We start from the raw sequence: 13,598 nt of genomic DNA, 5'->3' as shown, positions 1-13,598 counted from the left end.
AAAAAAAAGAAAGTTAAAAGATTCATCTTTCTATTTAATTCCCCAAAAGTACATATATAACTTATCTTTGATTAAGAACAAATAATCCTGATTTGAATAAATGCAGTATGAGTCATTTAAAGTAGTATATTTTGCTGCTTTTAACATTTCCGTTTATTATTAGGTATTTATTTTAAAAATAATGTACAAATAAATAGTTTATAAATAATCATTTAGCGTGAAGTCATTGCATGTTAAGAATTTGATTTGTAGATCACTCAATTAGTGAATTGTCTTCCAAAACAAATGCACACATTTACAAAATAGTAAGATGTTATGAACAATATATAAATCGTAGCATCATTAATTATAATAAAAATATTACTCTTTTTAGGGTTCCTCAACATAACCGCTGAATATTGATAGAATATTATCATTTCCTTTTTTGTCACTTATATTTCTTACGATATAATAAACGAATGGTCGTGAGATTGTAAAATATGTTTTGTAATAATCCATTTTCAGCATAACGATACCTGAAATAGAATTATAATAAACATCAAAGTGTGATTTATAAGAAAATAATGGTAGTAACAATATAATTGAATATAAATATTTAGATTGAGCGGATTTTAGTAGCAAATTTATTGCCACAAATAGCATTTTAGAACAAAACTAATACTGTGCATGTGTAATTTCTAATGGCTTATATATAGCAAAAGCAAAATATCAAATTAATTTTTACTGATATTTTACTTAACAATATGTTAAGCATATATTAATTTAAAAATAAATTAAATATTAGATGCAAAATTAATTAAAATTATTAGTTATTAAAAATTATATAGATTAGTGGAATAATCTGACAAAGATACACTGCTTTTTTTATGTTAATGATTAACTGTCTTTCATTTAATACAATATTTTTTAATTCATTGTAACAAATTATATACATTATTTTAAAATGCAGAGTTTATTTGCACACATATAATACATATTGTAAAGAATTCTATTATCTTATAAAATACATAAGCATATATACACATAATTAACAATACAATATGCAACAATTAACACAATTGCATTCTAACTTATAAAACAATAAAATATAATAAGTATGCAATCTTCACAAATACAAACACAAGTAGTTTTAACAACTTCTTATTTACATATTAATTTGCAATTAATTATACTTTTAATTCATTACTTTATCAACAAGATTGTAATAATTTGCAAATAACAAAGTAAGGAAAAAGCAGGGACAAAACAATTTTATTGGAATTTAAACAAGCACTATCATGCATCAACATGCTTATTTTATTGAGAAAGTAATATGTTTAATGTACTATATGCCTGTGTGTATGTGTGTGATATGTATGAAAATAACTATTATTAATTTCTCAATACGTAAATTAAAACGTATAGTGTTAGTTTTTATATTAAATATCATTTTAAATTACAAAGGTGAATGATTAAGGTTCAACAATATGTCCCGAAAATATCGCATTTAAATCTCTTGTAACAATATTGAGGATAAATGGATGATCCACTGCAAATGTCATCGGAACTAACAATGGTCGCATTCCAATTCCTGAAACAGTGTAAATATAATAGCAAGAGAATAATTTAAATATTTTCCCTGCAATACCATTTTGCATTTTGTCCCCGTCAATGTTTATTATCACACAGAATAAGCACCACCTTGAAAAATAATGAAAGGCAATAATTTATAATTTTATATATATATTAAAAAATAAATAATGAAATTAGTTAAAAATTGGTACACTGACACGTTTAAAAAATATCGAAACAATTATTACCCATAATTTTCTAATTTGTAATTATTTTCATAATATGGTACAAAAAATAATAATCAATTATAATTTTTGTTTCGTATCCCATACAGGCTGGTAACTTGGAAGAAATTATATGATGACTGTATTAATTTCGATGAAACAATGTTGTTCTTAATTTTCCCTTTCATTTTTATTGTATGAAATGACATAAATTGAATGATAATATATATTAATAATTGGACGAAGAAAAAAGCAAAAAAAAAAATTTACAACTTAATAACAAAAATAATATTTGATATTATCAGATATAATGATGAAAATCATATGTCTGATAATAAAAAACAGAAACATGCAATGAAGTTTCACAATGAACAATAAGAATCCACAATAGACTAAAATGACAAATTTATTCCATTTTAAAGATAGATGCATATATAAGATCATTCTACTAAAAGAATCTACTAATTTTATAATCGTTTTGCGTGATTGTTACTCAAAGATTATGTATTAATCCTTCGAAAAGCAAGATTGACGGCTTAACATTATTGCTCTGAATTGCGTAATAGAAAGGTTTATTAATTTTGAAAACTAAAGGTTGACGTTGAAAAATAACTGCGGAAGTGCCAACTCCAATGATTCCTAAAAAAAAATAAATATTTTATATGAACAAATACCAACGTTATTTTTCTTATCACAATAAAAGATGGCAATAAATATGGCTCGTCTAATGAATACGAACATTATTAAACAAATGTAAAATTGTTGAAACAAGTAATATATATATGAAAAAATAAAATAACAATGAAAGTAGTTAAAGATTGGTTCAGTGACACGTTTAGAAAATATCGAAATAATTAATACCCTTGATTTTTTAATTTGTAACTATTTTCATAATATGGTACAAAAAAGAATGATCAATCATAATTTTTATTTCGTATCCCACAGGCTGGTAACTTGGAAGAAATTATATGATGACTGTATTAATTTCGATGAAACAATGCTGTTCTTAATTTACCCTTTTATTTATGTACGAAATTACATAAATTGAATGATAATAATTGGACGAAGAAAAGAGCAAAAAAAAAATTTATATACCCATGCCTTTTTTACGAAAATGAAATATAAAAAAGATTGTACATATTGGATATCGAAGAATTTGCAACTAATGGCAAAAATAATATTTGATATTATCAGATGTAATAATGAAAATCATATGTATGATAATAAATATTAAAAAAGATGCAATGAAGTTTCACAATGAATAATAAGAATCCACAATAGATCACTACTAAAATCCTTTTAAGTGATAAATTTATTTTATTTCAAAGATAAAGGATGCGTATACAAGATCAATCTACTAAAAGAATCTACTAATTTTTTAATCGTTTTGTGTAATTGTTACTCAAAAATTATGTATTAATCCTTCGAAGAGTAAGATTTGCGGCTTAACATTATTGCTCTGAATTGCGAAATAGAAAGGTTTGTCAATTTTGAAAACTAAAGGTTGACGTTGAAAACGTGGTGCACTCTTCAACATAATAATTCCTAAAAAAAATAAATATTTGGTATGAACGAATACCAACGTTATTTTTCTTATGACAATAAAAGATAGCAATATGTATGGCGCCTCAAATGAATATGAACATTATTTAAACAAATATAAAATTGTCGAAACAAGTAATAAACGTAATTGATATGTAAATGAAGTCCTCCAAAGAATATGAATCATATATATCAGAAATAATGCAAAATATAAATTTTTAGATCAAAGGAAGAAAATTTAGATTAATTTTTCTGTTTCTGTAATAAAATAAACAGATATTAAAAAGTTGTTAACCGAATGATCAACTTATTTTTAATTTATTCATGAATTTAAGATTTATTTAATAAGAAAAGTACCTTAATAAAAAAATTAAGTAATATATATATAAATAAAAGTATTAAGTAATTTAATTATATATCATATTCAAATATTAATTTATCATTTAACAAGTTTAATACAAAAGTTCCAGCATTGGTCCTTAAATTCTTATGTACATACAAATACAGATTTCAAACGACACATTATACACAACATGCAAATGCCTTTCAAAGATGAAAGTAGACTGAACCCCATTCTTTTAAATAGAATCATATATTATAATTGATATATCTTTTAATTTTCTGAAAAAGATACTGAAATGCTTTCATTTAAAAATATATGTATGAATTAAGCAAGGAAATAAAAACAAAGAAAAATATAAAAAATAAACAAAAAGCATAAGCGTAAATATCATGTTACATCAAACAAAGTAATATGTACAAAATATACGATGAGAAGCATAATAAACATAATGCAGTATAATAAAATTAATTCAATTTTCTTAAATGTAAGATAAAATTCTTACTCATTCTTGTATGTATTTCGCATTTTAAATTGTCACAATCAACAGGAAATTAAAAAGCAAATTAAACTTAACAAAGAATTCAATTGAATAAATTAATGAACATAAAACGAAGATGAAAATTTTTGATAAAATTGAAGGAATATTAATCACAATAAATTAGATTCGTACTACACATAATATAAAAAAATCTTATTCCTTCTCCTATACTTTATATTATTAAATGATTTTCATTTTGGTAGTATCTTGTTTATAGTATTGCACGATTTCCTTTAATCAAACCAAGGTAATATGATGTACTTTAAAATGTAAATTAAAGTGAAGTCAATTTTCTTTACATATAAACACTCATTCATTTAAATCAGTCAAATCAGTCAATCGGCAGAGATTGATAAAATAATGCACAATATGGTATACGCTATTAATTCTTAACTCAATGTTAAGTAAAAAACTAAAAGTCATTTAAATAAAAGTCATTTAAATCAAAGAGATTTAATGACATAAGGTAAAATCGATAATTGATTGCGTTTGTTTGATTTTCAAGGTGAAAGAAATTACGATACAGTTTTCGCCAAGAACAAAATTACATTGTTGTATGTAACGATCGATAGAAATGGTCGATTGACGTGGAACTCAATGGGCTTCGGCGGTGACCAAAAGCTCGAGAGAGGCCTTACACCGAGACCTGCCACAAGCAATTAATAGTGTATTATTCGTTCAATCTACGGGCTCAGAGTAAATCGAACAAGAATTAGATCGCTACGATATGTTACGTTACTATATCAAAATTGATATTATTGAAAAATAGTTTAGATTCATAATTCATATAGAAGATTTTGCTATATTACACTGAAGTACGAAGTGAGGAAAAAGAGTGAAGAAATTAATAGCATGATTTTTTAAAAGAATAGAAAAAAATAATTCATTGAGTTAAATATATATATATAACACAGCCAAGAAAATCATGCTGTTGTCTCAAAGTCAGTGATTTGGCCTTCGAAGAGAACTATGTTGTCATTCCGTGATGTAATTGCATAAAAGAACGGTCCATTTACTCGAAACTCTTCTATGGAAGGAAACGAGAAGAATGCAACGTTGGAGTCTGTCGAAAAAAATTGTATACAGTTATCAATTACAAGAAGAATACTATCATTAAATTCATTTTTATATCTTCCTCCCTCTTTTTCTATTTTCTTATTAATATGACTTAATTAATAATAATAGTAATTTAACAGTTAGTTAAATGATTAATGTAATGATGAACTAGTTAAAGGAACAGACTAATTAGATGAATACATAATGCAAATTCACTAAATTGCTCTTGCTTGAAAACTGAACATATTAAAATCTCATACTCTTAAATATAATTAATTTTTAATTTAAGACCAACGCATAACAACAACACATGATGACAGGCAAATATATGCTAATGCAAACATAAATATACAAATGTATTTAAGAATAACAGGAAACATACTATTTAATGCAGCAAACAAAACATGAGGAAGCAATTTAAACTGTATAAACATATTAACATATTATAGTTCATTTTTTGATATAACAGATACAGATTAGATAAGTACACATATAAATATTTACATGGATTGAAGAAAATAATTATATATGTGCAAGTTTTCAACTGCAATATTAAAAAATTATATATGTGCAACTTTTCAACTGCAATATTAAAAACAATTAATAAACATTTTCTTCAAACTGTATAAAAGCTCAGAAGTCAAAATTAAGCAAATGTTGAAACTAAACAAGATATTAATATTATAACATTGTGCTAATTTTATTGAAATGTATAACTTTAATTTCTTAAATCTTTCTATTTGTATCCATATGTAATGTTTATAATTTTAAATTATCCAATGCATTTTGATAATAAATATTATTAGTGAAATAAATAAATTTTTCATATTTAGCTTTATATTTACTAGTTGCATGTTTAAAGTAATATTTTGCTTAATTTCAATATAAACTGTCCAAAATAAAATTTTTATTCGCTTACCAGTAGCAGCAGCAGCCTCAGTCCCTTCTTCATTCACTTCAATGAATGCTTTTTGTACAACAGTATCAACAGCTAATTTCTCATTAGAAATCCCAGAAAAGTTAGCACTAGCAGTAAACGCATCAGTCAAACCCATCTATGCAAAACAGAAACTAAAATATAAGAAATATCCATTTTTGAACAAGTTACGCTTTATATATCGTACCTCTATCAAGTTTTTATTCAATATCATTTTACTTTCTACTTTGAACTTTGGTAAATGTAAGCGTATTTCTTCTTCAATTCCTTGATTTAGAATATCGGTTAAGTTTACATTTTGTAATTTTTTTTGAACATCAAGCAGACCCTCAATTTCATTTGGAAGAATTATAAGCATACTTAATTCATTACCCTAAAAAAATTTATTTGCTTTTAACAAATTTATTTTTTTTTTTATTATAGCTGCGAGACATATAGCCTATTTTTTATACATTACTGACTTTTTCTTTCAAACTTACCTTATATGGTAATACAACAAATCTAGCATTCAAATTTGGAAGTTCACCATATTTATAGTAGCCTTCTCTATACATTGTAGCAACATTTTTTACTGTATCCTTATTAACATGGAATGGCATATCCATAGTAAGCTCAGTATTGAACTTATGTAGCCATTGACCTTTAAAATATACTGCGTTAACAAGTACTAATCTTGTGCCTGCATTTAGCATATCTGTAATGAATATGAAATTACTTATCATATATCATTTGAAATTTGATCTTATATAACATTTTTTTTTTGATATTAATAGATAAATAAACATCTACAAACCAGGACTAATAAGGTTTTTAATGAGATTATTTGTATTTTTTTCAACCCATGTATTAATAGTTTCTGAAGCTTTCGTACTTTCAACAAAGTTTATTGATTCAGAAGCAGAACGGAAGTAAACTTCTGTCAAATTTTTATAACTTGGATTTATATCAAGACTTTCAGCTATAAAAATCTTATTTGCAAGTGTTAGAATATTGTCTTTAACGCTCTATACAAAAACATATAAAAGATATTATGTATCATGAAATAATATATGAAAATACAAAGTTTATATAAAGAAACAAGTGAGATTATCTTACATTGAGATTATCAATAAGTGTCTGATAACCAATTGCAGCAAGATTATTTGGTGTTGGTAAAGAAAGTACTTTTCTAAACTGAGCTTCTGTGTTTCCACCAGCTCCCAAACCAACCATCGCAAGAACAACATCAACACTTAGAGGGGATATTATAAGATTGCCAGAATTGTCTCCTACAACATACTGAAAACGATTTTCATTTCCATCATTTATTCATTTTCAATCATTTGTAGTATAATAATCAATTTTCATATACAATATTTAGAATAAATTTTAAATTCCATTGATTTACCTGGAAAAACAAAGAACTAAATTGATTTGTACCCTCTACAACAGCATGGAGTGGTTCAACATCCGTCTTTGCCATTGACATTGTTACTAAGGCAAAAGCCACCAACCAGAAACTTTTTGATACTAAAAAAAATTTGTTAATAAATTATCACTAAACATTTGTTAGAACACATCTTGTAATATATTTATTTTGAAAAATGAATTACAAATATTTGCGGAACAATATGTTTTATATAAAACGAAATATTCACAGTGGACGGAAGAAGATGCCATTAAAAGAAATTGCTTATACTTCCCGTCTTTAAATATAAGATTGTATTAAATAATTGTATTGAATCTATCGAAAACAATTAGATCCGCATTTTTTCAGTTCCCAATAGTACATTACTTTTTCAATATTTCCAAACATTGTGATATAATGATGCATTTAAGGAGAAAATTATATCGAAGTAGGTAACATTCAAGAAAATCATTAAACTGTAAACTGCCATATAATTAATATAAAAAAATATAAGTTACATGTAATAAGTTACACGAATATTATATAGATGTTTATGTAGATCCTCCTAATTTCAAGGTTCAAGATATATAAAATTCAAGGTTTACTATTCATCAAACCGACGAAGGTGACCGACTACGTGATATGATTGATAAAAACTAATATAATAGTTTGGCAAAGTAGAAACGAATTATAAAATTTGAAAACTATTTGGACAGTATAGCTTCTTTCTGTCATGAGAAATAAATTATTGAAATAATCCAAAATGCTTCAAAATATATAAACAATATGAATTTCTATAGGAACTTTATTTTAACAAAATTAAAATATTAAATTATTATCTAACTATAACAATACTATTATATTTAGCTTATTATATCATTATTATTTAATGTTTTCTCTATAAATATTTATATGAATATTTATGTAACTTTAAATACTAATGTTTCAAAATTTTGGATCAATAATGTATTAAAATTATAATGTATTAATCAATAATGTATTAAAACTATGAATAAAAAATTGATGATATATTTAACGATAATAATGATAATTCATACATTTACGATATACATAATAAATATTTCATAAACACTTTTATATTGATAAAGAGGGTACTAGCTTCGAACTATAAAATAAAAAATAAATGCGCAATTTTGCAATTTCTGCAAATAAGATAAATTGAACATATATATTCTCGTGCAATCTTAGCAATAACAAATAATAAAACAAAATCCTAGCAATAGCAACTTGTTATAATCATTAAATGTTTACCATAATTTGTCTGTCTAAGCAGAAAAGTAAATAACAAACAAATAATTTTTAATCATATTAATCCTTTATAAATAATTAATAACATTAACAATATTCTAATGTGATAAATTTTATAAAAACATAACTATGCAAATAAATTAGTAAAAATTTCTGAAATATTTATCTATCAACAATTTAAATAATTTGAGCTATTAAATTTATGTTTTAAATATGATAAACAAGCCAACAACCCACACAATATTATTCATCTTGTAATATGATAAAAATGCAAATTAAATACAAAAGAAAAAAAATGCTAAAAATACTATTAATAAAAAAGATATTTTCCATTATTATTAAATATAAATATTATTATTCAAATATTACATAATATATAAATTTTATACTTCTAGATTTCCATAAATCGAATACAAGAACTTCTAAATTTAATTGCGAAAGCTTTGTTGACACGACTGTCGAAGTTTAATAATCTTAAAATGAAACAAAAACTTTTAACAACATGAACAAATGTACATATGTACATATGTATATGTATATAGAAGAACAAAGATAAATTCAATGTTTCCCCTGACTCTCATCGGGGAAAACCCAGTAAAGCATAAATACGTTTTGTAAGAATAATAGTTTTACGGTGAGATACGTGTATGTTGGGAATGCCAGCGGGAAAAAAAGCCAGAAAAACAGACAATCTTGACAATAATTAAAATCATATTTACTGTGTAATCATTAACGTTATTTTCGTATATATTCTATAGCTATCAACATATCGACTGACAAGCCGCTTGTTATTTCATAATACGTATTACGTGTTGTAACAAATATGCGTTTTTCTACTGTGATAAATTACAATCATTCCGTGAAAAATTATAAGCATTTTTTAACTTCTGTCTTAAATATTTTCATTTAAAAATTATATATTCCAATATTTTTAAATATTAACTCTTAACTTGTAACTATTTTACATATTCGTTAACAATTATTTTATTATACATTTCACATTTAGGTAAAAAAAAGTGATTTAAATATTTATCCACAAACTTTTATAGTTTGTTATTGATAGTCACAAGACGCATTTTATGATTTGGGGAAATTTTCAAACAATACCATAACGGTAAAATTATGAATACTTAAATACTATTGCTAAGAGTATACAGACATATATTATTATGTAGCACACAGGGTATCCAGTTTTAATCTATAAATGCAAATTATTTGCAAACTATCTGCAATACACAATATATACTTCAGATAAGAGATAAATGGTTTCGATACAGTTACAATTTAGAAAGACAAAAACAATATGAACATAAAAATACTTGTCTCTTCTCGTATTTCATACAACAGATTTTACAAAATTAAGCTTAAAATATCCGTTATTCTTGTAAAATAAAATTAATGATTTTTGGATAGCTATAAATAACTAACACAATTTTGTAAAAAACAATGAGCTATATCGTTTACATTAGATAGTTTTTTTATTGTTTTATATATTACATAACGATGTAAGAAGAAAAGGGTGCAGGATAATAGCTCAAAACTAATGAAATCTAATTTGCCTTGTTATTTTTATCACATCTTGCGATGTAATTTAATATTAAATAAATAAAATTAGTTTTTTTACACTTGATTGTTTGTATGAAAAAAATAATATTATTAAATACAATTATTAATAATATAAAGGAACGATCGTTAAATAACATACATACGTAAAATCCTTTTTAATATTTATCAGTTACGAAAATAAAACTTATTAATTTTAAATATTTATCAATTGTAAAAATAAAACCAGGTATAACGTTTTATCGTTATGCTTATAATATAGAAAAAAATGCCAATAAAATGACAAAATATTTAAATAATTACTAGTATTATCGAGCTATATTATTACATAAATTGTAAAATTTAAACCCAGAAAATGCTACCAACCGTTGCTCATTTCTTGGAGCACTATATAATAATTTATTAAAAATATCAATTAGATATTTATACAATATTAGAAATATCAAGAATAACAACGAGCCGTTTCAAAGTGTTTCTGATTTATTTCATTTTGTACTCGTTTAATTGCCATAACATTATTAAAATTCGTATGAAAATAACGGAGATCAAATATACGTAAATAAAATAGAAATCATCTGAAGACAGATTTCAACGTGGATCGATCAATCGTACAAAAACTGGAAGTACCGAAGGGAAATTTTGTGTATACTTGGCACGATCTGAAGCCAGATGTGCGATAACCTGTATTATGTCAAACGCATACGTAAATTTACTCACATCCGTCCATAGTCACAATCCGCTCGTTTTACCGGTTGATCTTCCTCGAAAGTTAAACGCAGAATGCATGCAGAGCTGACTGATCAAATATAAAGGAAAGTCCTCGAAGAGAGAAGGGAACCTACCAAGGATCGGTAACGAACGTACAGCCAATCGCAATGTAAACACTCAATTGTCCGTGTTTGTACAAATGAAATAACATGACATTTTAAATCTGATTGGTGCTCGACCCCGATGTTCCGCATGTAAATTAGATAACATAAACAGGACAATGATATCGTTACCGGTACGACCGGCGAATATTTCGATTTTGTCATTGATGCGATTCTGACTACGCTAAATTACATTTCTAAATAGCGATGTATTTTAACGTGCTGTTAGTATAACTATTTATACACGCTGTATATTTTCAGCATGCAAATTACTAGTCACAGATGGGAATTGTTTGATTTTGCCGACTGACTCCAATATTTACGTAAAATTCGACAAATTTCGTTTGAAGTAGAGATAATAAATGAAGACTTAAAATTACGAACTATTTCTAATAATTTATTATTTTCAATTCGAAAATTGTTCATTTTCATGAAAAATAACATTGATTTTTTGTTTCAGCAATCCAAAATATCTCCGAGATGACAAAGTTGAACGCACAAGTTTAAACTAGTCTCGCTATCTCTCGCAGACACGAAAACTCATTTCGATTCGATTTCGATAATACGGGATAATCCAACACTATAGTATATTCGGAAAAGATTAAAGTTTCTACCAGTTATTACCAGTTTTGACTCACTTATACCGTCATCAGTCTTTAAATAACTGTGATAAAGTCATTTCAAGAAAAATGTTGTACAAAATACAGTAGAATAGAATGTTTAAATGAAACAAAAAAAAATAAGCAAAAAAGTAACTCTGATTTCTTTAATTAGACCGATTTCTTCTATTCTTCATCACAAAAAGTATTGCACATTTGTTGTTTGATGCAACGTGTCGTGAATATCTCACTCGGTATGATGTGTATATACAATAATTGACATGTACATGCTACATACATGACATACATATATGCACATTATTAACCAATTTAATAACAAAATTATAAAACTATAAAATTATTTTGTCAAATTATAAGCACTACACAATTTTCCCGCGTAATTTAACGCACCTGTTGACAAGCTTTCTCAAGGTATTGCAGATATCTTCACTTCATTTAAGACAAACTAAACAATGTATGAAAAACTGCCCACAATTAGATAAATCGCAATTCAGTAGATCAATAGATCAGCCAATTGATATTTACATACAGTTTTTCACATGCTGTTACAGCCTTGTGGCTCCATCTTAGCGTGAACTTTTCGCGCCAAATATGAATTGTAATGTATATATAACAAATTTACAGTTTATCGATTTATTGATTAATTGGCTAATTGATTAGATGTCAGACGTTAAATTTAAATATTAATTCTGGTTGCTATCTGAACATTGCCAAGGCGTGAAACTCTTGGCTCCAATTAATTTTAAATCAATAAGATTTATTTCAATATCTAATAATTATTTTACGGTTTCTCCAAGTGGATATTTAAGAAATTTTAAAAGATAGCGTAAGAAAGTCATAAATTTAAAATTCATTTTGTTATCAATGATCCAAGAATTCTGACATGCTTTAAATTTTTCTTCTGAAATACAAAACCGAATTCTGTAATATAAAATTAAATGCAATTGCAATTCGAAGCTTCTTCTGTAATTCATTGTTTAATATAAATGTTAAAGAGTTAAGATTTCAATCAGTTCAATTATTTGAAAAGTTATATTATTTCGTTTCAAATCGCGAGCAGAGCGTTCCGCGCTCCACGAGTAGTATAGTTTACCAGTCATTAGTCTAACTAACATTAGCGTATGAGTCACGAAAGAAATATTTTTTCCAAACTTGAAAAAGAATAAATATAACATGTAATATTAAAATATTATGTTCGTTATTACAATAAAAACATAACGAATTGAGTTTAATTGTATTCCGTTTAAAGTTTAAAGTATATTATCAAAAATTTTGAGTAAGTACAGAACTTGAGTAAGTACAGAAGTTTTGTAAATTTTATGAACAATGAATAAGGGAATTTTATAAATAAATTTTGTTCAAATAAGCAACAGAAATTCTGTTCACAGTAAATGTATATACATGTATATATATCTATCGCAATATAAGATAAAGTGAAACTATATCTGAAGTTTAATATGCAGATTAATCATTTTATAAAATTACTTGATAATATTTGTAATTTACCATTTGCACATAACAAAACAGATATTAACAAAAACACTTTTCAAATAAACATGATAAGGTAAAAAGTTTAAAAAAGTAGGTATAATAAAAATTTACCTGCAGATCTTGGATTACAGGTCTTGAGCCACTATCTCAAATGAAGTATTCTCCAGGCGTGGTTATGTACATACATATACAAAGAAAATAACTACAC

General features: G+C 25.4%; 2 protein-coding genes across 11 annotated transcripts in view; one reads left to right on the top strand and one right to left on the bottom strand.

Annotated features, from left to right (window-relative positions):
• LOC122533729 (cuticle protein 21-like) overlaps positions 1–12,994 on the top strand; it is a 27,207-nt gene extending 14,213 nt beyond the window's left edge. The window contains exon 4 of the mRNA XM_043663729.1: positions 12,983–12,994. The gene's annotated coding sequence lies outside the window, so the exon portion shown is untranslated. The remainder of the gene's footprint in view (positions 1–12,982) is intronic.
• LOC122533724 (antichymotrypsin-2-like) overlaps positions 1–13,598 on the bottom strand; it is a 14,508-nt gene extending 910 nt beyond the window's left edge. Inside the window, exons 1-8 of one of the 10 annotated variants that reach the window (XM_043663716.1) lie at positions 11,128–11,248; positions 7,579–7,700; positions 7,287–7,469; positions 6,985–7,195; positions 6,671–6,885; positions 6,379–6,564; positions 6,174–6,309; positions 365–515 (exon numbers count right to left, since the gene is read on the bottom strand). In XM_043663716.1, coding sequence (XP_043519651.1) covers positions 370–515; positions 6,174–6,309; positions 6,379–6,564; positions 6,671–6,885; positions 6,985–7,195; positions 7,287–7,469; positions 7,579–7,700; positions 11,128–11,137 — 1,209 coding nt within the window. In that variant the 5' untranslated portion in view covers positions 11,138–11,248 and the 3' untranslated portion in view covers positions 365–369. The other 9 variants (XM_043663724.1, XM_043663723.1, XM_043663715.1 and 6 more) reach the window with 9 other exon arrangements.

Source organism: Frieseomelitta varia, unplaced genomic scaffold, assembly GCF_011392965.1.
Source record: "Frieseomelitta varia isolate USP_RPSP 00005682 unplaced genomic scaffold, Fvar_1.2 scaffold_548, whole genome shotgun sequence".
In the NCBI taxonomy this organism is placed as follows: Eukaryota; Metazoa; Arthropoda; class Insecta; order Hymenoptera; family Apidae; genus Frieseomelitta; species Frieseomelitta varia.
The sequence above is the reverse complement of the archived record's forward strand: the minus strand, read 5'-3'. Positions and strand labels throughout refer to the sequence as shown.